Source organism: Haemaphysalis longicornis, unplaced genomic scaffold (assembly GCF_048455015.1).
Source record: "Haemaphysalis longicornis isolate Haplotype H1 unplaced genomic scaffold, Haemaphysalis longicornis Haplotype H1 scaffold_4, whole genome shotgun sequence".
Lineage (NCBI taxonomy): Eukaryota > Metazoa > Arthropoda > Arachnida > Ixodida > Ixodidae > Haemaphysalis > Haemaphysalis longicornis.
In genome coordinates, this window is record NW_027526361.1 from 105,452,893 (window position 1) to 105,478,720 (window position 25,828).

The 25,828-nt window shown below is 47.9% G+C and overlaps 1 protein-coding gene across 1 annotated transcript; it reads right to left on the reverse strand.

Annotated features, from left to right (window-relative positions):
* Positions 1–18,061: 18,061 nt before the first annotated feature.
* LOC144179910 (uncharacterized) lies at positions 18,062–25,199 on the reverse strand. Its single transcript, XM_077708333.1, has 4 exons — positions 24,843–25,199; positions 22,894–23,139; positions 20,722–20,945; positions 18,062–18,284 (listed from the first exon to the last, which is right to left on the reverse strand). Exons 1-4 carry the CDS (start codon positions 25,197–25,199, stop codon positions 18,062–18,064), a joined length of 1,050 nt encoding a protein of 349 aa, XP_077564459.1.
* Between the last annotated feature and the right edge of the window lie 629 nt (positions 25,200–25,828).

A 25,828-nucleotide genomic window follows, 5' to 3' on the forward strand; every position in this document is an offset into this window, starting at 1 on the left:
CTAGGTGGGGCAAGGATGAAAAATTATACACACAAGTAAAGCGCACACTACCAACTGATTTTTTAATCGCAGCAAACACAAGTTACAAGGAAAAGTTAAGATGACGTGACAGGAAGGGTTTACAATTCTCGATGAAATTATATACAATATTTGTCATTGCGCATGCGTTAGCATACGAACTGTCAAGTAGTGTCATCTCCGTTGATGTGCACATGCAGATTTGGTATTACATTTTCCAAAATGCCATTTCCTTGTGCCAAAAAAATGTCAGAAAGGAATTTAGTGGCATCATTAACAGGTTTTTTATGTGTGAATCAAAAACTCTGGTGGGCAGACTCATGCTTCTATGATAGGGGGGATGCTACTTTCAATGTCAGTGTCCGGCTTTAAGCAAAACAAAAAATCATCCACATACCGGAAACGTTTCTGCAGACGCAAATTTGGTGATACATTTTCCAAAATGCGGTTGTGTTGCGCCAAAAAAAAAAAAAAATGTCAGATAGCACCGGCGCTATACATCAACCTATGCCTATGCATTTGTGGCCCATCCTATCCGTGGTCTAATGAATCATGTTGAAAAGGGTTTTCGCTTTTTCTTGAACGCCACCTTTGGAGGCGTGCTTTTGGGATCAAAACCAGAGTGTCGGGTTTTGTCGGTCGAGCGACTGGAGTTCAGTTTAGATCGTGGCGGAGCAGGATGTTGCGGGGAGAGTGACTAAGTAACCGTCATTCTGTCCTGATGTAAATACTTGGAGTAATGTAAATAGTGTAAATAAAACTAATATCCAGCAAGAAAAGCAGTTCTCATCCCTCACCTGCTTCAAGCATCGGAAGTCGGTCATCGAAGCGAGTCGAGATTGTACTCTCGGCTCGAGCATCAAAAGAACCTCATTATTTCGTCTTCACCATTCACCAAGTAGATGGAGAGGCTAAATCTAACTACGTAGTTCACAAATGATATCGTCGGTGCAAGCGCTGGTAACCATTTGGCTCTCCAGCATGGGCTCATTGGGCGTCAGTACGCAAACGCGCAGTTTTGCGGGCGGAAATAACAAGTCACAATCAGCAATTGTTAATGGTTTTCGGGGGTGTAGTTGTTGCCTATCGCTACTTTTCGCGTTACCGCGTACGTCGCTACGAGACGGCGTTGCGTTCTGTAAGCGTAGTGGAGGGCTCCGGATTAATTTTTTACCACCTGGGGATCTTCCACGTGCGCCAAACTCTCGACACGCGGAAGTTTGTCGCTTTATTCCCACCTTTGAAAAGCAGCCATGGTGGTCGGAATCGAACCCGCTTACATGGGCTCGACAGCAGGATGCGTTAGCCGTCTAGCCATAGCGGCCGGTAGAAACTGGATGACTATTGTACGTATCGATGCCCATACCCACATTTGAACACTGGTAGGGAAGCGGGATAAGGACTGCTACCACAAGATAGTTGTTGCGCGTGCCCACTTAGCTAATGATACCATCTTGATGCAGACTCATCTGGGGGCGATTTCCGATTGATATGGTGGGGTAGGCGCTAGCTGGCGATTCCGGTTGTATTGCAGAGTTCTAATGAAGAACTCAATTGTTCAACAGCGGCCCTATTCCCGACTGTATAAATTCAGTTTGAATTTGCCGTTTTTTGCATAAGCAAAACGTAACCAATCAGTGACGTGATGCATGTATACCAATGATGGCATGCAGTGTAATTTGACGCTTCGCTCATTAAGATTACAACCAAGCTATGAAATATTTCGGATAAAAGATATAAAAATTCTAGGCATATATTACAAAAATTATTAAGGCAGCTTAAAATTGACACGGGAAACAAATTTCTTTAGGTTAAAATTGGCGCCAACACCATATGCGAATCAAGTACGGTTGACCCAAAAGCGAGCGAAAGGTGGGTGTTGAGGTGAAGAACATCACACCATCTTTTATACCGTAGATATTTATCTCTTTCAATCGTTCTTAGTAACATGGTTGAGCTCTCTGCTTCAGTGCAAACTTTGTTGCGTTATCGCCTTCCCGGTCGTCACGGCGGCCACGCTATCGTCTGCTGCCTTGTTACAAACTTATGGCATGATCACGAAAAAAAAAACACAAAACAAAAGACCGTGACTATCGGTTGTATCGTTGTATCTGGCTATAAGGGCAGCAAAACGCTACGCTTGATAGCAGCGGGGCGCACCGATGCCGCCAACTTACGCATTCGTCAAGCTTGTACTAAACGAGCGCAGTACTGAAGACAATAGGCTGATTGCGGGGTTTTACGCGCCGACGCAACGCAGGCGATGAGGCGCGCCGTAGTGGAGGGCTCCGTATTAATTTTGACCACCTGGGGATCTTTAACGTGCCCCGAAATCTGGAACACACGGGCGTTTTTTCTTTTCGCCTCCATCAGAAAAGCAGCCGCCGCGAAAGAAAATAGTTTTCTTTGCTATTTTTCTTTGGAGTTCAATCACGTGACCACCAGCTTACTGGGAGGGGTGTGGACAAACGCCATGTGTTAACTTCTCTTTGTCATGGAGACGCTTGTACTGCCCTCTAATGTTACTGTTATGCCAGACATAATTTTTATTTCATTGCTAAACATAAAAACAAAATACGGCACATTATTTGTATGCTCCGTGATCGTTGACATGGAAACAGTGATAACTATTATTTCTTTTCGTAGAAAACTGCTTTAAACCACGCGTCATGTGAAACTGCGCCCGCTACAAATTCACGGGTATTTCACGGAGGTGAAGGCCGGTGAAATTTTTTGCACTATTTCACGGGGACGGGAGGAGCCATTGGCAAGCTGTTACGTAACATCACGTCCCTTTCACGCAGGCTAAAGGTGCCAGTGTATTACGTAAGTGTTCCCGCCAACTATTCAAATTGCGTTACGTCTTCTCAGCCAATCACCGAGAGGGCGTGCCATACAACCCGTATTATTGCTGAATAGCAACGACAGGCCTACGTTGCTGTGTCCGCTGCATTGCGCCTAGTTTTTGATTGCCCGCCAAGAATTGCGCTTTAAGTAGAGAGAAATAAGGCAAACTTTAAAACCGGGGCTTGTAAACGTCATAAAACGTCAAAATGGCGAAAGCACATGCAACTGGTTTATAAACAGGAAGCACGTGACCGAAATGAAAGCCAATGAGAAAATGCTTCCGGAGAATTCATCGTTGACGGTGAATTTACGGCGTCATAGGGCCCCAGAACATATCTTCATCCCTATCCCTCACCACCTATCGGCCCCGCTCCTGCATATTTTCCCTTCGTCTACTCCTTCTCACTACTCCTCGACTCTCTCAGCGCCCCTGTACTCCTGTCCACTTTCGTCAAGGCTTCACCAACAGACGACTTCGCGGAAAGGACATCGGGGAAGACCTACCGCAAAGTGCTTCAATCAAGCCAACAGTGCTGACTGGGTATTGAGATATATGCATGCATATGCAATATTGGACAGGATCGCCACTGCTTAGGAGTGTTCAATGGTTTACGCTGTATCACATCCGCATAGAAATCTATCTCCTATGGCGTGCTGTCTGCGACACGGTGACATTCAACACAGGCCCCTGTCGTCTTGTTAGTCGGTAGGGCTCCCGCAACGCAGAAGACGAGGGTTCGATTTCCTCAAGGGCCTCTGCTGAAACTTCTTTATTCGTCCTCCTCATTTGAATGCGTCGCGAAAAGGTTAGCTCCACAACAAAAGCTTTCCGAAGTCGAGCAGCAAGCTTCGCCCTAATGATGAAACATTTGAGTACGTTGTGCGAGCGTCACATGGGCAAACGTGCTGAATAAAAACGCCAGTTCCTTCCGGAATGCTCAGTAATCGGGCTCCGTACCTTAAGCGGGGTTTCGCTATGCTCATTAGCAGCATGCCGCACTCATGCACGGTTGAGAAGCAACGATGGGGCGGTGTACCCAAACTAAAGAAAGTTTTCTTTTCGCTCTGGCCCCATTGTAATGGTATCTCATATGTTTGCCAGGCGCCTCAGAAGATTCGTACAAAAAGAACTGTGCTTAGCCGTAATTGCAAACATAAGCTAACCATTCATTTCGAAAGAATTTCTCGGACGGCCGCCGCGACATTTAGCACAGGGTTATTGCGAAGTAGGCGTTTGTTACTTTTCTTATTTGTTATCCCCCGTGATAGGTAACTCGCTAAAGCATTCCGCTGCAGACCCCAAGGACGCGGTTTCAATCCCGTCCGCGGTGTCCCTTTTTCTGATGCAAGCCAAAAGGGAAAACGCCCGTGCGTCCCGTTTTTACGCTTTTTAAACATCCCCGGGTTGTGTTAGTTAATCCGGAGCACTCCACTAGAGCATGCTTGATAGCCAGGCCATAAAACATTCGGCACGTAAAACCGCATAAGTTCAGGTTGTTAACTTAGACTCACATGTTGAGCGTTACTTCTGCCATCTGACACAGAGCGACAGTCATGATCTGCTGGGAGAGACAACAAACCAAGAGAGGCTCCGAACATGAGTTGAGAGATGGCAGAAGGCCCATCCCCGTTCTATAATAGAAAGAACGGGATACGTTAAAGGGACTCTGAAATACTTCCGATAAACGCTTTCATTCTTTCCTTCGCGTCTGGGAGCATTTTCAAACCTAGAGTTATCGACAGCCTGGAGCGGCATTGCGTGATTTGCTCGTCGCAGCAGAACAATCCATTTTCCGTTTCTGCTTTGTTTCGTGGCTTTCTTCTAGAGCGGTTATCGACTGCCTTTATTGCTGCAGTTTCTAAGAAAGCGGGCGATTGCGAGTCCACAGCGCTAATGACGTAAATAAAGACTCAAAGAACGTGAAGTCTCTAGAAAGAGAGAAGGATTATTCGAGCGGTTTTCCAAGTTATCTGGTAGGCATAGAGCAGTAATTTATGGCTGAGGTACTTTGTGACCCCCATTCTCCCGTATTCTATGTACTGAATGTGTTGCTTGACTACGTTCTGAAATCAGTTGGGATTTACAAAAAACAAAGAAGAAGTGTTGCAGGGCCCTTTTAAGAATTACCTCATCACTCCTGCCCCAACGTCTTTCGCAAACTACGTTTAAAACACCTGAAGTGAGTCTCGAGGGAAGGCAAAAAAAGACAAGGCTTATCGGGTGGATTTTGCACACTATGGTCCTCCATACATAAGGGAGGAAAAAATATATTTCTTTTTTCATAAGCTTACTCGTCAGCCCTTAACGGGCTTCTTGACAGCTACTTATTTAAACCATGCACGCGAAAGCCCGGATTCTCCCGGGACATTTTCAGTTTTTTATGGAAACCCGTGGCGTATCAGGCGCAAATATTGAGAGACGACAGCGTAATTTTCGCGCTCGTGCAATCTTTGCGATGATTGTTGTTCTTTTCGGGGATCATTTTAGTAGAAAAACATTCGCGTCTTTTTTTGAAATATTCGTGCAAGTTTATCTTGCCGCCTACAGCCGAGCGTACCCAAGTGATTAACGGCTGCGAATTATGCTACTTTTGGAAGCAAGCAAGACCAAAGAATGATACGAGGGGAAGGCACAATATCGCGCACTGCACTCGCAAACGCCTGGTATTAGCTTGACGCCCCGTGAGCAAAACGATAAGATGTCGTTGAGGGTAAGACACTCCCTAGGCGGGGCAACTAGGCCTTTGCTTTTTAAGAATACGGAGTTGAGATGGCCCGTGTGTTATGAGCATAAACGTCACCCATCAAAAAAGCAGCTAGGGACGACAGTTATTTTATTTTGCTTCTGTCTTTGAGCAGCAAACTTTGGATGTGTTGCTTTTTTTGGCAAGAAGGCTCAGTTACTCTTTTTTGGTGTAGGGCACGTAATGGCCGCCGAATAGCTGTGCTACTCTCCCCAGAGAACTCGTGAGCCTTAGCAGTGGATGAAGCTATGAAGAGGTTGGCTAGAAAAGAATTGTTAAAGCGAGGGGTCTCAGCAGGTTACGCAGGCAGCCAAATCCTCGAAAGCAAAAAAAAAAAAAAGGATTTATATTTTTAGAAAAAAGTATCTCAAATGCCTCACTTCAAAAAGGTACTGTTTACTGGTTCTTCTTTGTCCGCTGTATGCATTCAATGATATAAATAATGATAGTAAACCAAGCACTCACACAACGGTTTGTTTCAAAAATTGCGTAGGAATATTTAAGGACTAGCATTGAACAGAGGTAAACCAACAGTGCCATCATTTCGGGGCTTTTAGTGTAAATTTTGCATTGTGTGCATCGAATGAACAATGAAGCGCATTATGGCAGAGCGTTTTGCATTTTGCTGATCACCTTGGTCTCGGTGCTAAGGAGCCGAGTGTCCGCTCACTGTTCGTCCTTGCAATTATTTGACTTTGGGAAGGGCCTTTCTTTGCAAAGTTGTAGCCTGCCCCCAGTTACGTGTGTTGAAGTGTGAAGTAGCTATCTGTTGGAATATCCACGGAAGTGATTCTCTTAAGGGCCTTGGCAACGTTTTGGGGAAAGGGCCCTTGGTGTAACAGTGACTGGCATTGCTTTCGTGCTGAGTGACTAAATATTACACTGAAATCACAATATTATGCGATACCTTTGAAATTCGTTACGGCAAGTTGACTGGGGTTGGTCCAGTAAATGGGCTTTTTTTTTTCTTTTCGCGATTTCGAAATGACTTCCCAATGTAACGCAGATTTCAGCGATTTTTCAGAATGCACAGCTCTGAAAGATTGGATAAAACTATTTCTATCGCTTCTTTTACTTTAAACCAGTTTTTGCTATCGGAAATGCCGTTTGCTTATCAGAAAGAGGATAATGGCAATTGTTCGTTGAAAGCAGAACAAAAATAGAATAAGAGTTCACCTCACGGGTAATGAGTGTGCATGTGTTACGCTCCTTACACTAATTGCAGCTGTGATGGCATAATTGGGCGCACTTGTGGTAGGAAGCCAGGAAGCCATATACGGAGGCATTTTAAACTGAGATCTGCAGCTATAGAATGGTGCGTATTACAAATGGATGATCTTTATGAGGCTCGTAGAAAGCGGGAAACTCCCCGTTTTCTCGATGAAACTCACGCGAAACTCACGGAACTGACTCACTAACTGTTAACCTCTGCTGACAACGTGACGCGTTCTGTAGCAGTTAGTCGCGATAGCGCCAATGGGTACTTGCTACGCCCGTCACCACGAAAAGTAGGCCCAGTCGTTGGCCCGGTTACACAATCGAGCATTGTCAAGGGGCGTCCTGCTGAAACCTTGGCCAGACAAGCAGTGTTCGAACAAGGTCTACAAGGCATTGCTGGCATTCGCAAGAAGCAGAGGTAGGGCAGTTACGTTCTAGGCCAATCCGGTTGGGGTGAACTATTGTGCATCGACTGTATATGGTACAGACATTTTTTTGTATATAGTTACACCCTCACCTCTATATAAATCACCATGCTTGTCACCCTCTTTCTATATGCTCTCTTCTCCCTTCCCCCTCCCTCTCACAGACTAGCAGGCCAGAACCTACACGATCAGGCCGACCTCTCTGGGTTTTCTTTTCGATGATGATGATTGATGATTCCTGTTGGTATGCCATTCGTAGCGGGGAGATGACGTGTCATCTTACAAAAGAAAAACTAATGCGCCTATGTTTTATACTATCCGTTTAATACTAGCGCTGCCCATAGGGCTGGCACAAAACTTTTATTACGCCTACAAAATTTGTTTTTTCTGTTACAGGTTGTAGGTGTCCTAGGTAATATTCCCCTCTCTGCTTTTCGTCCACCAGCATTGTAATCTTCTTTTCGTCGTCTCGACAGCCTTGAAGTTAACTTCCTCTCGGCTACCCTTAAATCCTAGGGCTCGTGGAAGCCGAACATTTCCCTCGTGTAGATTTGGACGGATGCCCTCGCATTCTAACACTATGTGCCGCATAGTTTCTGTTTCTTTCCCGCAGACCACGCATACCCCATCATTTTGTGAATACTTCCCCACAAAGGTCTTACTTCGCAAGCAACGTGCTCTTGCCTCAAAAAGCGAAGCACTGCCCTGGGAGTTATTGTCGATATTGTCCTTGCTGATGTCTAATTTCTCAGCCCTGTCCATCTCTAACGACGTTTTAGCTTCCATTTTTAAAGATGATAGTCTTTCTCGGGCTACTTAAACCCAGAAATTTTTGTCTGTCTCTATGTCTGTCTGTCTTTGTGTACGTCTGTCTGTCTGTAACTCAATTCAGCCACCCGGCTAAAGTAAAATGCTTACTGCGCAATAGTCTTATATACTCACAGCCAAATGTAAACGTCTAAGCCCGGTGTATATGTTCATACTAGCCAACTTTGTTGAACAAGAACAAGGCATTACGCAAATATAAGACAGGAAATTAGTACAGAAGGGATATTTACAGTGTTCCTTTATTAAAAAATTCCTGAGTGCTTGGGTTTTCCATAGCAAATGATATTCTACATCTACTGCATAAAACCACCGCCTCCTGGCGGCACATGAAAAATCACGCGGCAACAGCAACGAATGGTTCCACTAGCTAGGTTCCACTTTCTGCTTGGAACGCACGTGGAGCACGGCCACGGGGTTCTATAAACCTTGCAGTCGGCCGCCTCCATTCACGCGCGTCTCCGCCGTACTGCAGTGCTGGCATCGAGGAATCCCGCCTGTAGCAGTGGAACGCGGTAAATTCAAATCGCCTTGAGCAAATTTACTTTGGGATGAGCGCGACGGAACAGGAACAGCATGAGAGGTGAGCGGGAGAGCAAAGGGGGCATTTCCTTGGCAAATGCCTACAAATACTATCGTCTTTTTACGACCTTTGCAACGAAAGGAGCAGATGCGCGGCCATTTTTTTTCTCTCCATTTATTTGTTTCGATCTGCATTCCCTCTATTTTAGTTGTCTTGGCTGTTTCGGATTTTCCACTGTTCTTTCCGTATTTCATCGTTTGCCTTCTAGTCTTCCTTAGCCACTGCGTGTCCACGCTTTTCAAGTATAGGTATCTAAAAGCTTCAGCAGTCCATTTACGTTGATCCATTGCTGTCAGCCATTTCTCAAAACATAGTTTACTCTGCGCTTCTTGAACTTCAAACGACGCCCAGTTCATATCTCCCTGCACTGCTTCGTTAATTGTTTTTCCATGCGCTCCTAAGGCCGAACGGCCTACCGTTCTCTGGTTCACTTCAAGGCCTGCTAGAACATCTGATTTTAAGCAGAGCACGGTATTCGGAAATTCGAGACCCGGAACCATTACTCCTCTCCACATTCCTCTCACTATTTCATATTTGTTATACCCCACAGAGCTCTGTGCTTCATTATAGCTGCGTTTCGCTTGCCTTTACCCTTAAGTTGCTCCTCGTCAGTTCTTAAGTACTTATCCCCTTCGTTTATCCACACTTCCAAATATTTATATTCCTTCAACCTCGGTAATTCGCCATGCTGAATTGACACTGCGTCAGTCCTAGTGTCATTGAAAGCCATTGTTCCATATTTTTTTGTGCGCTAAAATTTAATCCGAGGTCGGTGGCTTCCTGACCGCTAATATTTACGAGTTGTTGCGTGTAGATCTGGTTATCAGCTAACAGAGCTATGTCGTCTGCGTATAACATTATCGGAACATGCTGTTGTACCACATCGCTTTGCAATATATGCGTTAGGTTGAACCATAATTGACTTTCTTCGACTTTTTTATAACCCTGCCATATAAAGCATAAAAAGTATTGGGCTCAAAGGGCATTCCTCTTTCAGTCCCCGATGGGTTTTGACCGGCTGGGTGCATTTTTTCCCTTCCCATGTCAGGTTCACTCTATTTTTCTTTTACATTGCGATAAGGAACAGTATTAAGTCGTCACCTAATCCCTGGAGTTTCAGCATACCCCACTGCAGTTCTTTGTTTGCGTTATCACATGCCCCTTCAATACCCGAGAACGTAATGCATAATGGTCTTTTCTACACTTTCGCAATTGCAATGCATTGCGTTATCACGAACAAATTATCATCCAATCGCCTATCTCGTGTAAATCCATTCTACGGTTCCCCAAGTATTTCATTTTCTTCCATCCATGCTTGAATTTCCAATTTTATCGCCTGCATTACAAATCCATACACCACTGACGTTACTGTTTCTGGTCTGTATAAATCAACACTGGCTTTGTTGCCTCTCACTTTATGTTGTCATGTGGCGGCAGAAAGGATGAGGTGATCCATGGTTGATGGGAAGTGGTCTATTTGCAAACCGACGCGATGTACGTATTTACAAAATGAACTTGGTGGCCTTAAAGGGACACTGAAGTGAATTTGTCAAGCTCCCGTTTTTGCGTGGACTGCGTAGACTGGCTCAAATTAGCACACTTTTCATCATTTATCTGGTTGACAAATCGGTAATTATTTTACAAAGCGCGAAAGAAGAAAAACTACCATGCGCGGTTTGCGGCGGCCGCACAAACTAAGCTGTGACGTTAGGAGGAGGGGGCGCCGTGATTGGACGATGCCCAAGGTTAGCAATCAAACAAGTTTCGGTTTCGGTTTCGGTCTCTAAAACAACATGTTTGACATTCGATGGCGTCGTTGGATGGGCATTCTCAATATCCCAGTTATCGTAGTACCGCGCTTCTGCCATGTTGTCGGCTGTAAAATGCATAAGATAAGCCTCCCAGGACGGCTTGGAATCGTAGCATTCACTACCCGAGGCCTACGCAGTGCATGGACGCCCTCCGCGTACCCGCAGACGCCCAAATGTCATGCGCTTTTCCCCCATATTTGGAGCTTGCCTCACTCATGCCTGTACCGTAAAAAGCGTGTTCGCACCAGGCCAAGGGTCTGTTCATTCTGGCCTGTGCCCACTGCCCGCAAGCAGTCGGTGCTTATGGCAACTGCACGCCAACATGAACTCGCTAGCGCGCCAGTGCCAGCCTGCGCGAGTTGTGTGGACTAGTTCGTGGAGCAATGAACGTTGCGGCCTAAAAAAAGGTGAACTCGGTATAGAAAACATCGGCGAAAAACGAAAAAGTTAACTCATAAAAAAAAAGCATGTACCCGCGGCGATTCGAACTTGTGACAGGCAAAACACTTGGGTTGACACACCTAGCGCTCCAGACGACTAGGCCACGGAGGCCCGCTGGCAGAGATGGAAAATATAAGGTATATAATTTATAACCAGTTTACACTTTTATTTAGTTTCGGCATTTCAAGCAGCTTAGGTGACTATTTGTTGTATTGCGCTCGTGCAGTAAGCGTACCCCCAGTTTCCACAATAGCTCACGTCTAGCAATTGCATTTCGTAGACGGAAAAGCGTTCGCAGATGCGTAGTCGTGCTGCTGACCGCTGTGCTTGTTCGCCCAGCGCAAAAAAAGTGCTTCCCGCACTCTAGTTTTACGCTGTACGGTAAAAATATCAGTTGATTTTATTTCCTTTGTACCTATATCGACTTCGCTGACTCTTCTCCCCCTTCAAGAGGCCTTATATTTTCCTACTGGCGTACCAGTCAGCGAAGCGTCGCATGTGCGCTTGTGGAGCGCTTGAGTGAAGCGACCTTGACTTGGAGCTAGATACAGAGTACAAACTAACCAAATAAAGAAAGGCACATTCTTCCATTCACAAACGTGTCCTGGCTTCGTTTCAACTGAGCGAACGAATTGCGACGACCCGTCGTCGGCCGGCGGACGAAACGCTGGGCCGACTGACTCTGTCTGAAGGCCGGGGAGCCGTGGAGTAGCGCAGCCAGTTGCGAGCTCGGCCCCTCCTGACGTCACACGAAAACGCCACAGAAAATGGGCGAGCGTAAAGAGAGGAGGACAGCATTTTCGAATTAATTTTTCTACTAAATAAAATCGCGTAAACGCGCCCAGAGTGGTCGAAACATGGCCTGAGGACTCCGGGCTACAATTTGCGCTAGTAATCCCGCAATGTTTACATATCACTTCAGTGTCCCTTTAAGGTAGTGCGCACAAGGACACAGTCACGTCTTCGTCGTCCTCGTTATCATTGCCCACCTATGTACATCGTCTCATCATCCCCCGGGTCGGATGCGACCGTCCCTGTCGAAGCCGCGGTGAGGTGACGGTTCTGATGCGGATAGGCACTGCGATGGAAATATACAGTGATGAATCTTTTTCCGCCACGGTTGACGATAAGGTGCCCGTCTTCAGCGGCCACGAAGCGTCGAAGGTTCTCGGAGCCACGTCGGACAAGAGGGCTGGGGGCACATCTGCGGTTCGTCTGGTCACGGCTGTTCTCAGTAGTTCTTGATCGGCGACCCACGGACTGGGGGCACGGTTAGGGGGACGTGGTCGAGCTGTTGTCGAGGTGGGGCTTGGGCTGCCTGAAATGGTCCAGCTACCATCGACGATCGGGTCCTGGCCGAGACGGCCCGAAGCTGTAGCCAGGATGGGGATAGTCGACCCGCACGCTCCACCAGATGTTACGTGGTAGCAGGACAACGGACGCGATCCATGGGATGGGCGAACGATGTATGTTCAGTATTTACATAACGTCGGCCATGAGAAAGAACCGCCGCCACGTAGCAATATTTTAATTTTAAATTTTGTTGCGTATTAGGCTACACACTTTTCTTTATATAACAATTTCAATAGTTGTGAATGTACATTTCTGTGGGCTCTTTCTCCAAGACATGAAGGCAAGCCTGGCTAAGCCGGAAAGAGACGCCGCCATTTTGCTCTTTCGGCAACGTTTCCACGTGCGTTTCTCCATCCTCGTGCTAACTTTTCTTGTGGAGAAAAAAAACCCTTTGTGCTTTCTTCGCGGCATCGGTTTTGCGTCCTGAACGAAAGGTGAGACGTTTTTTTAAAAGTGCTGGAGTTGTGCATCGTATTTACATTACCTTGTACTTCAAACGCGGCGAGCATTGCGTAGCTTCAGTGAAATTAGACATAGCCAGTTCTGCGTCTTTAGGATAAGAGCTTTGGAAATCCACTGGAAAGGCGTAAGAACGCATAAGAACCCATCGTCGCCCGTAGCATTCACGTGCTGCTTACGGCGGTTGTGAGCTACTTGCAGAAGTGGCCGGATGGCCGGGGTACGTAGGCGAAACAAGCGCTGTGAGCTGCAGCTGCACTGACATTACGTGAGCCGCACGCTGCGTTGGATTATTCTACAAGTTACCCATGGCTAGCTCGGATAACAGCTGCTGCTATTATCTATTATGCCGTGATGCACTGCAGTGTCGTCCGTGTGAACGAACGCGACGAAACAACCTTATCTGCATTATTTGATTTATCTGAGGATAGATAGATAGATACAACTTTATTTGAACCATTGAAGTCACCGTTGAGGCGGCCTCCGACGGGGTGGTCCCTTATTCACAGGGCCCATGAACGGCTAGCACCTCCAGGCCCCGGGCCACTAGGGCCGCGTGGGTCGTTGCGGTGGGCTGGACCGCAGTCTCCCACCCCTCTTTGGGGGAAGGAGGTAGGGGGGTGTTGGTTGGGGATTGGATTTGTGGGATGGGGGCTTTGAGTGACGTACACTCTGCAATCACGCGTCGCAAGGTGCCTTTTTCTTGGCGACAGAAGGGGCATGTGTCTTCATATTGTTGTGGGAACATGGTGTGTAGCAATGTTGGGTGGGCCAGCGACCCCGCTTGAATTCTTATTAATACTGTCTGCTCTTTCCGTGTTAGTGTACGATGGGGTGCCGGCAGTGCGCGCCTGTCGTCCCTGTACATTTCTGTTATTTCTTTGAAGCTAGTGACGGGGGTCGGGTCGTCTTCTCCTCCACTCGCCTCCTCTTGTGCCCGGCGTGCCATCTCTCGGGCGTAGTAGTCGGCAATTGGGTTTCCGATTAATGAGGAGTGAGCGGGTGGGTGTCCATACGACCTCGACTACCCTTTCTGGTGGCTCTCTCTTGTTCATAATGTTTGCTGCCAAGGAGGAGATCGCGCCCTTCTGGTAGCTGCTGTAGGCCTTCTTGCTGTCAGTGACCATGACCTCGACGCCGGGTTGAAGCAGCGCTAGTGCCATGGCCACTTCTTCCGCTGTGGTTGGGTCTCGTGTCCTCGTGTATGCCGTGGTAATTAGCCTGTTTCGAGACGTTACAGCCACTGCTGCTCGGTCGCTTCCCTGTAGTAGGGATGCGTCCGTGTACAAGACGTGAGGCTTGTCGCCGAATCTCTTCTCCAAAGCTGCTGTTCGCGCCTTTCTTCTCCCCTCGTCCTTTCCCGGCGTCATATTACGTGGAAGAAGCTTCGACGTGATTTTTGCTCGCCAGTGTTTTGGTATCAGGCCCGGTGTTGGCATCAGCTCGATCTTCCATCCTATCTTCTGGAGGACCCTTCTTCCGTGTTCGGTGCAGCTGAGTCGCATCCTCTGGTTGGACAGGTGGGCTTCCACAAGCTCGTCCACGGTGTTGTGGACTCCCATTTCATGCAGCCGTTTGGTGGGCGTGTAGATGGGGAGTCTCAGGGCTTGCTTCGTTGCCTTTCTTATAAGTATGTCTAGTCCTTCCCTCTGTGTTTTCGTTAGTTGCAGGTACGGTGCTGCATAGGTGATTCGGGAGATGACAAAAGCCTGGACAAGGCGGATTGCGTCGTCTTCTTTTATGCCTCGATTCCTGTTGGCTACCCTTCTCAGCATACCCAGTACCTGTTCCGTGGTGATTCTGATCTTGGCAAGGGCTGCATCCTCTTTACCGTCGGTCCTCAGTATGAGCCCCAGTATACGGCATTGTTGGGTGGGCTTTATCTCGATTCCGTCTATTTGAAGAGTGATTTGACTCCTGGTCCACTCCTGGTTCACGCCAGCAGAACTTGTTTACGGACGCTCGTTACGTTCTCCCCTCCGTATCCTCCGGGAATCGTGGGAAGGTAGGGGCGAAGACCCGATGGTTGTAGAATACGTACTCTCGCTGATGGACTGTTTGCACGGGGAACAGCAGCTAGCAGGCACCGCAATGATCACAGCCCAGCAAAAGTCAAAAGCCCTACTACGACAAAGGAGCCAGGGCACGCCAGTTTGAGGTTGGCGACCAGGTAATGATTTTGCGGCCATCTCAACGCCACAAACTAGAAGTTCAGTGGGAAGGCCCGGCAAAAATTCTTCAAAGATTGTCTGATACCAACGGCCGCGGCGGCCGCTTTTCGATGGAGGCGAAAAGCAAAAACGCCAGTGTGTGCGAGATTTCGGCGCACGTTAAAGGTCCCCAGGTGGTCAAAATTAATCCGGAGCCCTCCACTACGGCGCGCCTCATCGCCTGCGCGGCGTCGGCGCGTTAAACCCTACAATCAATCAATCAATTGTCTGATACCAACTACGTGGTCAGCGTTCCTGGAAAACGCAAGCTCCAGCAAGTATACCACTGCAACCTACTAAATCCCAACAGGCAGTGGGAAGTGGTGGTGCAAATGCTAGTTAACATACCCGAGGAGATTCCCCCCCGAGCTTCCGGAATTGGGGCCGCTTACCCATGACGGAACGAGTAGCCTCATTGACGACCTAGTAACGAAGGCGGAGCTGGAGCCCGACCAAAAACCTGAGCGGCAGGCACTGTTGGGAGAGTTCTCAGACCGGTTTTCAGATAATCCCGGCAGAACGTCTCTCTTAACGCATGACATCGAGTTTAGGTCTTCGCAGCCGTTGCGTTCAAAGGCGTACCGAGTGTCGCCGCGGCAGCGTGAAATTTTGGAAACTGAAATCCAGAAAATGTTGGCTCTGGATGTGATAGAGGCTTGCGAAAGCGAATATACTTCGCCCCTGATACTAGTTGAAGTACCTGACAAGGATCCGCGACCATGTATAGACTATAGGAAGTTAAACCTTATCACCAGAGACCAAACCTACCCGATACCGAACATACAGGAACGTATCGAGAAAGGAAGCAGCGCTTGCTTCATTTCCACTTTTGACTAAGTGCGGGGATACTGGAAGGTTCCGCTGACGAAACAAGCTAGCCGAAACGCGGCGTTTATTTCAGCAATGGGGACCTTCCGACCAAAGGTTCTGAGTTTTGGGCTGAACAACGCGCCATACTGTTTTTCAAGTCTCATGGACAAAGAGTTACGGGGGTTCGACGACTTTGCGTTGCCCTATTTAGACGACGTGGCTATCTATTCCGCCTCGTTGCCGGAGCATCTGGAGCACCTCCGCTCCGTGCTTTCACGTTTGCGTGAAGCTGGCTTAACGATCAAGGCACTTAAATGCAAATGGCACGTGCGGAAGTCACTTACCTTTGTCACGTTATATGTAGGGGTCACAGCCGACCTTCTGGAGTTATAGTAGCGGCAATCCGAGACTTCCCGCAGCCCCGAACCAAGACAGACATTAGGTCGTTCTTGGGAATCGCAGGTTATTAGCAATGGTACCTTCCGAGGTACTCTGAGCTGGCTATTCCTCTAACCGATGCGCTTCGAAAAAACGAACCTCTAACAGTCGCCTGGGACGAAACAAAAGAGCAGGTGTTCGCCGACCTGAAAAATGCTATGACTAGCCACCCTGTACTGAACTCGCCAGACTACTCAAAGCCCTTCGTGGTCCAGTGTGATGCTAGTGACCGTAGGATGGGCGTAGTTTGGTGTCAGAAAGCTGACGAAAGTGAGGAGCACCCAGTATTATACGCAAGTCGTAAGCTGACGATTCGTGAAGAAGCGTACAGCGCCTCCGAAAAGGAGTGTGCCTGTCTCGTTTGGGTGGTGTAAAAACTGGCCTGTTACCTCGGCGGCTCGAAGTTTATACATTAGAGACCGACCAATGCCCTCTCACGTGGCTGCACACGATGTCCTCAGAGAACGGTCGCATCCTGCGCTGGAGTCTGGCTCTGCAGCAGTATACGTTTGAAGTGCGGTACAAAAAGGGGAAACTGAATGGTAATGCTGATGGCTTAAGTCGGAGTCCTTAAAGAGAGAAATGGCCTGTAGATGCCTGACTTTCTCAATTTCATTGTTTTTCCTGAAGCAGGATTCGCCGTTTACGATTAAATTTCTTTTTTTGTGGGACATTTCCAATCACCCGAAATGCCACCTTTCAAGTTTGTGTACTTGTTTAAAGTACTGCTGGGCTAAAATATAACACACACCAAGATGCCTCAGTACACAGTCCCTCACAGAGTTACCTACACAGACGCAGCCCTGGTCTGTGCAGGTAAAGTGGTTGCCCTGGCATGTACTGGGGACGACAAGTCGCCTCTCTTCGCACCCCTACAGCGGAAGAAATTCCGATTTGTGAGCAGGTGGCCATTGCTCTCGCCATCATCCAGCACCCCCGTAACACCTACACTGACTGCCGTGCCTACCTACGTGTTTTATTTGTCCTGATGCTCATCACATCCTCGACAGCCACCAAGCACCTGAAGGAAAGCGGATCATCAGCATCCTCTTGACTCCGTTGCACACTGAGACCGAAGTGAGGGGTAATGCCCGAGACCATCACTTGGCACGCGAAGAAGCTAGCGCCCATGCCTTGGTTTTAGGGTGCGAAGACCGGGAAGAGCGACTGCACCTACCTACCCCACTCGCCACCTTTAGGAGCATCACAAAACTGTGTCTGGAGCAACAGCACATTGTTCCACCACCTCATCATTGCTTTACAAGAGGGAGCAAGCCAAGTAGCGTCTGAACTTGAGCAACACCTACCCAACAACATCCAGGATGAGCCTGCTCTACCCACCGCTCTACCGGTCACCCGCGTAAACTAACTTCCAAGAGCCCCACGGCACCATCTACTACATGGTCCTTGCCTGCCCCAACCATCCGGCACCTCAAGACGCTGCGTGACTGCGAGACCACCCCAATGTATGCGAGACGTCCATCAGGGCCTTGGACGTGGAGGGTCAGCGCCAGCTGATATCCTTAGCGGATGAGGCCTGCAGGACCAACGGAGCTCTGGACGTAGGGACCAGCCCAGCTTGATCATCCCAAGTCTTTTATGGTTTCAATAATGTCTATTCCACCTCTGGCTCCTCCAGTGCACGGAAACGAACGCAACAAAAGCAGAGGGGAAAATTGTAAACACCTATAGCTCCAGGAAATAACAACGAAGTTGATGTCAGAAGTCGGTAATATTGAAGAGAGGCAAATAACAACGATAAAAACACGCGGTTTCAAACATAAAGCTACATGGCCCAGCTTGACGAAAGAGCCATTATCCATGGAGACTGTATCTTCGTCCCAAGAGGGGTCTTGGTGAGCGTTGCCGCAGCCGCAGCTCAGTTCTGGTCCATCTTGGGCATGTACTCCCAGGTCGCCACGGATCGCTCTCGCATGAGAGACGGGCTGTGCGAGTGGTGGTAGAGCCACACGGCCAGCACCAGCATGGCAATAGTGAAGGACACGTTCAGGGCGATCCGGATGGTCGCCTGCAGCTTGCGCATGCCTTCCCCTGACAGGAACCGCCGGTAGCAGCCGTTGCCCCACGGTTCGAAGCCCGGCCTGCAGCGGGGAGCGCGATACTCTGTTGTAACAAAAACGGAGCTCAATTTCTAAACTGCGCAAGCATACACACGACCTGATGGGTCTTAAGACACAGAAAATATTCTTGTCGCAGGCTATTTATCAACAGACGAAAATATGCATTCAGCATATATATTACATGTGAGCAGTTTCAATACGGCAGGAGAAGTACCTAACGATTTTCCCGCCAAGCCTAAGGAAATATAGTGTAGCGTTTCACGCATGTGATGGGGCATACTCCATTCGATTGACATAAAGCTCCGGTATTTTTTTGTATCACATTAGAAAACTTTAGCCGAACTGAGCTCCCAAAGCTCGAATAAAGATGCGGGGTGCTCGAAATTCCTGATATTTCATGCCCTTTTTACGGCCAAGGGCAGGGCTCAAGTGAGTGGAGTCACCGTGAGGCTCACTTTCAAGATCCCCATTTAAATAGCATGGCGCCATTCCTGTTAATCTGCCTCTGACACTGGCGTTCTTTTTTAAGTAAAACGTATTCCTCATCCTCATGAGTCGGAAAGTCCGAAGTTGGAGAGCGTCCACAACCGGCGGTACGGTACCAAAGAGCTTCGGAAGACAGATCGCATGGGAAAAGAACATCATGGCACGTGAGGAGAACAGATGCACCAGAGCTACACAAAATGCGCGTTCTAAGGAAGATGTGGCGTGAAGAAAAGGTGACTGCAGGTATGTATACTGAATTAGAAAAAATGAAAATCATCAGGCGCTTACGCATCTTACGTACCTCCATGGGAAGCCACCATGCTTCCACTTTCGAAGAAATATAGCACAGTGATGTTCCGTGGGGGAAGTTTCATCTTTTTGGGGTAATTTTAGGCTTTAATTTTGGACAAAAGGGAAATTTGTTTTTGAATAGATTCAAGGATTTTTAGGAGTCGTGGAGTAAAAAGGACAATAATGTGAACCTCGCATCATTTATTACTTTGTTTGCTTTAAATAGTTGTGTTGCCATTTCGTCGAATATAATGTTAAAATATCTGCGGTCATGTTTCCGCAATCGACGAGCATCCAAGAACGTTCATAATCCGCTTCTAGTAAATCGTAAAGCGGCGGGGTGGGTGAAGGCTTGGGGACTGTTTTCATGTATTCCTGCGCAATATACAATAAAGCATTTGGCTGCGCCTTAGTCCGCGTGCTGTCAGCCGTATATGGCTCCAAAAGTCACGGCAATGAGCTAAAAGTACCGCAGTTACCCAACAATGTCTCCTCCTTTTTCGTACGCGCAGTTTTAACTTTGCGATTTTACACGCAAAGTAAGCATGCTGTGTGGTACGAAACGTAATATGCAGTCAAATGCTGCTGAGCAGCAGATGTAGACGAATTTTTCCGAACGTATTATGCATACGTGGTGCTGGCTATCGCCCTAAATGGAACAGCAAACTTAGGCAAAAATCTATCATCTGAAAAAAGGGAATGCATGAATATTTGCAGCGATTCTTGAGAAACCTGCCGGGAAAAAGGCTACAAATAAGAAACTTCTGGAACTAGAAATGAGAATTTTTGTGCCCAGTTGGTACATTTGTGCTTTAGCATACTGAAGTACCTCTAGGAAGTTCAGTTAACAAGCCTAGCCAATCCGCATAGCGTGTAACTAACGTTATACGGTGACGCCAGTCACGGAGTGTGAGAAAATCCCTGTCTAGGTGCCATCCTATCCTCGTTTCTGCAATCCATAGCCTAAATGCATAATGTTGGCAATAATATCTTCTTACCCAAACACTTTTCCGATTTAGCCTCAAGAAAATTTAGCTTTAGAAGCGAGAAAAGAACCCACGAAATATCAGCGCAATAAAATCGAACGCCAAAAAGTAGTAGATACGTCGATGTACTCACACAACAACAAAAAAAAAAAACAGAAATCAGGGGAGAAACAAATAATTCAAAGACAACTAAGCATTCCACTTTTTTCTGTATTTTAAACAAGAGCTTGAATTTCTGCGTACTTGTTTCCTGGTGAATAATTCGTTCATTTCGGGCCTTCATAGATACCTTCGATGGCTAACCCTGATCCTCCAGGTTGATTGAGCGACAGGCACGTGATACAAGCATGGTATCCTGGGTGCTGCAGTGTCGCAGCCTCTGACCGTTTTGTTCGAACATCGCAAACTCTACCTTTGTCGTACATTTCTCAATAATTCGAGGATCCACTGCGATTTTCTCGCACAGTTAGGGTCTGACGCAGAACCTTGCTTTAATTGGGTTCAACATCACACTCGCGGGTTACGTCGGCAACTTTCGACGGGTAATTACGCCCAAACACACAGGGAATGTAATCAAGGTAAAAGCTGGCTGTATGCAAAATACTGTAATGCATAAGCTGGTTCTGCTATAGGTCCCCCAGAGAGACACCCAGTATGAGCGAGAGGTGAGTAAGCGGGAATACCGATTTACGTACAGGCATATGCAGACGTTGTGCACGCAGTGTGCTCCGTCCGGACAAAAGCGGTGGTCATCGCATCCGTTGTGCAAGGAAACGTTCAGGTGGCAGCCCGTGCTGTTCTCGTGGAAGGCCGGTCGGCAGTGGCAGCGCCCCTCGCGGCACTCGTCCGCCACCAGGGCGCACGGGTGGTCCAGCACGCAGGCCGACGTGTGCGGTCGGAGGGACATGCACAGCCCCGTCTGTGAAGGCATCGTCACGGGTTCAATGGCTGATGTCTTATCTCTCAATGATATATGCTTGCTACCGTTTTGCGGTGAAGCTACTAGCCGGTACCCCCCAAAATTTCAATCCTGTCCGGCGTCTAGGTTTTGCGGCAGAGCAAGGTTTCTTGTGAATGCGTCGTAGCTCTCGATCTAATGAAAACGCCTGAACAAAAATATTCCGTAATTGGCAGTAATACGACTGTGAAGTTACGCAGAGCTTTATTTACTTGTCACCATTCCTCAGCTCACCCTGGAGGATTAACAATTCGAAATTGCCGCCTCTAGTCCATAAAAGGCTTCTGAATCAGTATGGTTACAGGAAACCACTGTGATCTGTCTTTTATCTGAACTATCCCAAAATTATATAATGGTGACCGTCTGAATACATTGCATAACTGCGCATTGTTGCGTCTCAGCTGATATCATGGATAACTAGCATTGAAAATATTGAATGCAAACAAAATGAAGGATCCGCTCAGTATAGGAGCATTGCGTAGCCACCGTCACACGGACCGCTCCATGTTCATCTGCGAGAATAAAGGTGGATTCCTTCTAAGGACGTTAACCCCGTTGTCTACTGAGTACTTTGTGTAGAAAATAGCATAAACATATGTTTTTTTACTCGCTTTCCCTGCTCCAGTGTCAATCTTGAATTTGATAGTACAGTCCTTCGGCTTCACTGTCCGAACATGTTTACATAATTATAGGGGGAAATAGTTTTTTTTTGTCTAGGAAACTTATTACTTCAACATAAATTTTTCCTATTTCATACCACGCGCATGGTGGCCTAATAAAAGCCCCTCTTCGGCAATTGGTTTCATCTCCTCAGTGTAAACCCGAATGTAACCCGAGGCAAGAGAAGTTTTAGGGCGCGTGAGAGAAGAGGATCATGCCTGATTTTGCCCTGCCTTGCTCTCTCCTGTAAACACTGTACATACAAAGAACACGTCGTATCCCCCCTTTTTTATCCCCGTAACATCTTCGGCGGAGTGTGCGGACTTTTTCCCCCCTGCGATCTTGTTCCCAGCTCTCATTCCTCTCTCCCTGTACACAAGCGTCCAGTTGGGGTGCCAAGCTCTACAGACCACGACGAAAATACGCAGCGAACGCACATATTGTGTTCAGATCTCCCAGGCTCGTGACCCTGGTATGTTCTGCGGCATTTAAAGGCGTACTTCCTTGTGCTATCTTTATATAATCGTTTTTCCCCAACATTCGAAAGCCGCCTTCAGGGCCTCTCCGCGGATCTCGAGATTTTTCTTTCCGCCGACGTTCAACTCAACGCCTCAAGGTACCATTTGGATGGCGCCAACTCACCTAACTTGGTCATCTCATTCACCCCACCGGTGTTGAACCCGAAGCAGCTAAAATCCATGCCGTCAAAAACTTCCCCAGCCTGTGTCTGCAAGATATGTCTGCAGCTTCGTTGGTAGGTGTTCTTACTTTCGGCGCTTCATTAAGAACTTCGTCGATGTTGCCCGACCCCTAACTGACCTACTGAAACAAAACGTCTTTTGGGAGCCTCTATACGTCGAAGCTTTCTCTACTCTGTTCACCTTGCTAACCACAACATCAATTTTGGCCCATTAGACCTTTCTGTCCCTACGAAGCTCCGCACAGACAAAAGCGCCTGCAGATTCGGAGCTGTACTGGCTCAACACCAAGGCGGCCTTAACCCTAGTGATTTCCTATGGCAGCCGCCTTCTGCAGTGCACAGTGCACCTTTTTTACAGTGCAGTGAGGACTATAAAACGCATCGACCAAAGCGAGATTTCGAATAAAGCTGTTTTTTTAGAATGAGGCTTTACTCCACTTCGTGAGCAATGCTTTAAGGCTGCACCACACTAAAGGTCAAGTTTGTTAATTCTAACTCTAATAACCGACATCGCGGGAAGGTATAAACGTTGAGGGGGTGGCCCCGTACGTGGTTGACGTATCTGTAGCCCTTATTGCAGAGGCATAGGGGTACGGCGCCCATCTCGGTGCTGCAGGCGGCGTTCTCGGGCACGCATCCGTGCCTCAGGGGTCGGCACTGCTGCCCGTAGGTGACGTGCAGGGGGGCCTGGCGGACGTTCAGCAGTGGTGCGACCGTTTTCAAGGCGACCACGTGAGTCGGCGTGAGGTTGGCAGGCCTCTCGTACACCTTGACCAGGCAGCGCACTTCGCGAACCTGCGGGGCCCGGCATTACAGAGACACGCCCAAATTAGCACCTATGGCTGGTGTAGAATCAAAATGGATTGAGTAGTATTGGTTATAGGACTGAATGAACAACGCTACGCGGTCTTAGCTGTTTGGCAGCTGCTCAGGTAATAGTAGAGTACGCCAGCTTGTATACACAAGCACACCTTTTTATCCCCAAGACTTCATGGATATCCAATACAGTTGCTAATATTTGGGAACGCATGGAATTCACCAATTAGCATATGGAATCTCTGAAAGGTTCCAGATAAAGAGCTGTCTCTGCGTCTCATCGATGACTCTATACTCCCAAGTTCGATGATCGCGGGGCTAAACGCAAGCTTGGCGAGAGAAAAGAATAGTTCGTTCACACAGTTAAGGGCAGATCCGCAGTTAAAAGAAAAAAATTAGGGCTGCTGCTGTAATCAACAGTCATCATTAACACTCCCGCTTCTCCACTTAAATGTACCCGTTGCATCAATGAAGCACTAAGTAAGTAGCTTTTTTTCTTTATCTCAAAGGTGCCCGTTCTATGCTCCATTTTGCCACGAATATTGTTACCACTGCTACTGCCGCTTCTGTTGTCTACTGATACGTCTACAAACGTCGGGTTAACAGGCGCCTTGATTCCACAATAAGTGCCCTAAACGGGAGACTGATCGGGGTTCGCGCTGAAGCTTTGACAACCGTAAGTACTAAGCTGAAAACGAACAGCGTGCTTCTTAAGGACAATCTTGAATTTTGAAAATGTGGGAGATCTCTGCCAAAATTGCTCATAAACGTCCCCAAGGAACTTAGTTATTGTTTATCACCCAACGAGTCACCATTACTTTTTCTCAAAAAGGGCGTCATTCGTGTTTTGTCTTCTGTCGCGTATTTCAATAAGGAATATGCAGGCAGGTGCTAACCAAAGTTACCACAGTTGGCATATCCTGGAATATTGTTCGCGGCACGTGGCTCGAAATTTTTGGTTCTAAATTTGATTTAGTTTTCCCGCCATCAGAATGCTCGCGCCTGCCATATGTGGGGACCTGCTGCTTCCATTGTTCCTAAAACAGCTTGACCATCGAGACGTCCTTTTTAGTGTTTAGTTTATCTCGCGTCTTTCTGAAATGCTTCTGAACACGTCGTTTTCGTTTGCTGGTGCAAAGACCAAACCCACGTATATTTTTATTCAAAAGAATGCTGCTACCGTAAGTTAGGTGCCCATCTTTTGACTCAACTGTGGATAATGTGCTTGTCTCCCAACCTTGAAGTGTGCGACATATGCAACTAGTTTTAGCAGTTTGGAAAGGTTTTGCCCTTGTATCGTTCTTAACTAAACTTTTTTTCTCAACTTTTCCCGGTCGGCTGAATCAGGATACCGGCACATATACAGACATACTAACAGACCCACCGAGATTTTTGCGTTGAGGTACGGACGAGCCGAGTGTAAAAATGAAGCCCGGAAGTAACCTCACGCGTCTAAGCAGTTCAACATTTGGCCAGCGCAGTCTTGTCGCAATGATACCTGTGGTACCCTGTTTTCAGTAACGCGCCAGTGCCGCGGCCATCATCGACGGCGAAGTAATTTCCTGTGTCTGTAAAATTAGCATTCGCTAATAGTACTTGAGGGAATTATGAGGGGGCGATTCCGGTTTTAGCAACACATGCCAGCATCCTTATAGTTCACGAAGGCGTGTGTATATGCCTACCGGGACGTGCTTTTTGATGGTGAGCGTGCTATATCGGGCGGCGACGGTTAAAGAGTTGACGATGACGGTGCTCAGAGGGCTGTAGTAGACGTCGAAAGTGTCCAAGTCGGGAGCGCTCGAGTTGCCCACCTTCCATCGCATGCTGGTGGGCGCCAGAGTCAACGCCATGCAAGTGAAGCTCGTCGGATGCCGGGACGCCATCGCCCCCTGGTGGCTGTCCAGCTGGTACAGCGGCACGGTGCCCTTCAGGGCTTCCTCCAGGGGACTTGCGCCGGCTGCCTGGGCAGCTAAAGTGACCGCCGCGGCCACTAGGTCCAGCAGCGAGGGGGCGATGACAGTGAACCTCCGTCCAGTCATGTGGAAGCTACGGCAAATGTCGTATATAAACCACTGAGAACATAGACATGAAGGTCTCATTAGAGGGCAACATCTGTGTATTTTGTGCCCCGCAAGAAATACGTACAGGTGGTATCCATTGAAAAGTTTAGCTATCAATTTCTTCTCTTGGCAACACTGAAATGGCTACAGACATGGCCGTAGCACCACGGACATGGCGCCGCTTGTGCCACTGCGGCCGCACCCCGAAGAAAAAAAATAACACCGGCGTGCGTCGTCTGTTCGGTTTCAACCCGATGTTCAACGGTGGTGTGAATACAGTCGTTGTTAATCACACTCACATTGGAGTCGAGGCATTACTTTGCGTTCGGCGGGCTAGAGTTTGGAACGTTCAATCCATATCATGCGTTTATCACGGACAAGTACCGCCATCCCGCGGAGCCCGATGTAACCAGTGACGGCGCACTCACATAGTTGCCTGCATGCGTGCCTCGCTCTGAATATAGGCTATAGACGTCCCCATTCCGTACGAGGCCATCCGAAAGGAGGATTAGCGAGTATTGACCTTCACAGAGAACCTGTAAGTGGCACCTTGCACGGAATTTTTGGAGTCAGAAAACAGAAATAACACTGTTCATTCGCAGAGAAGG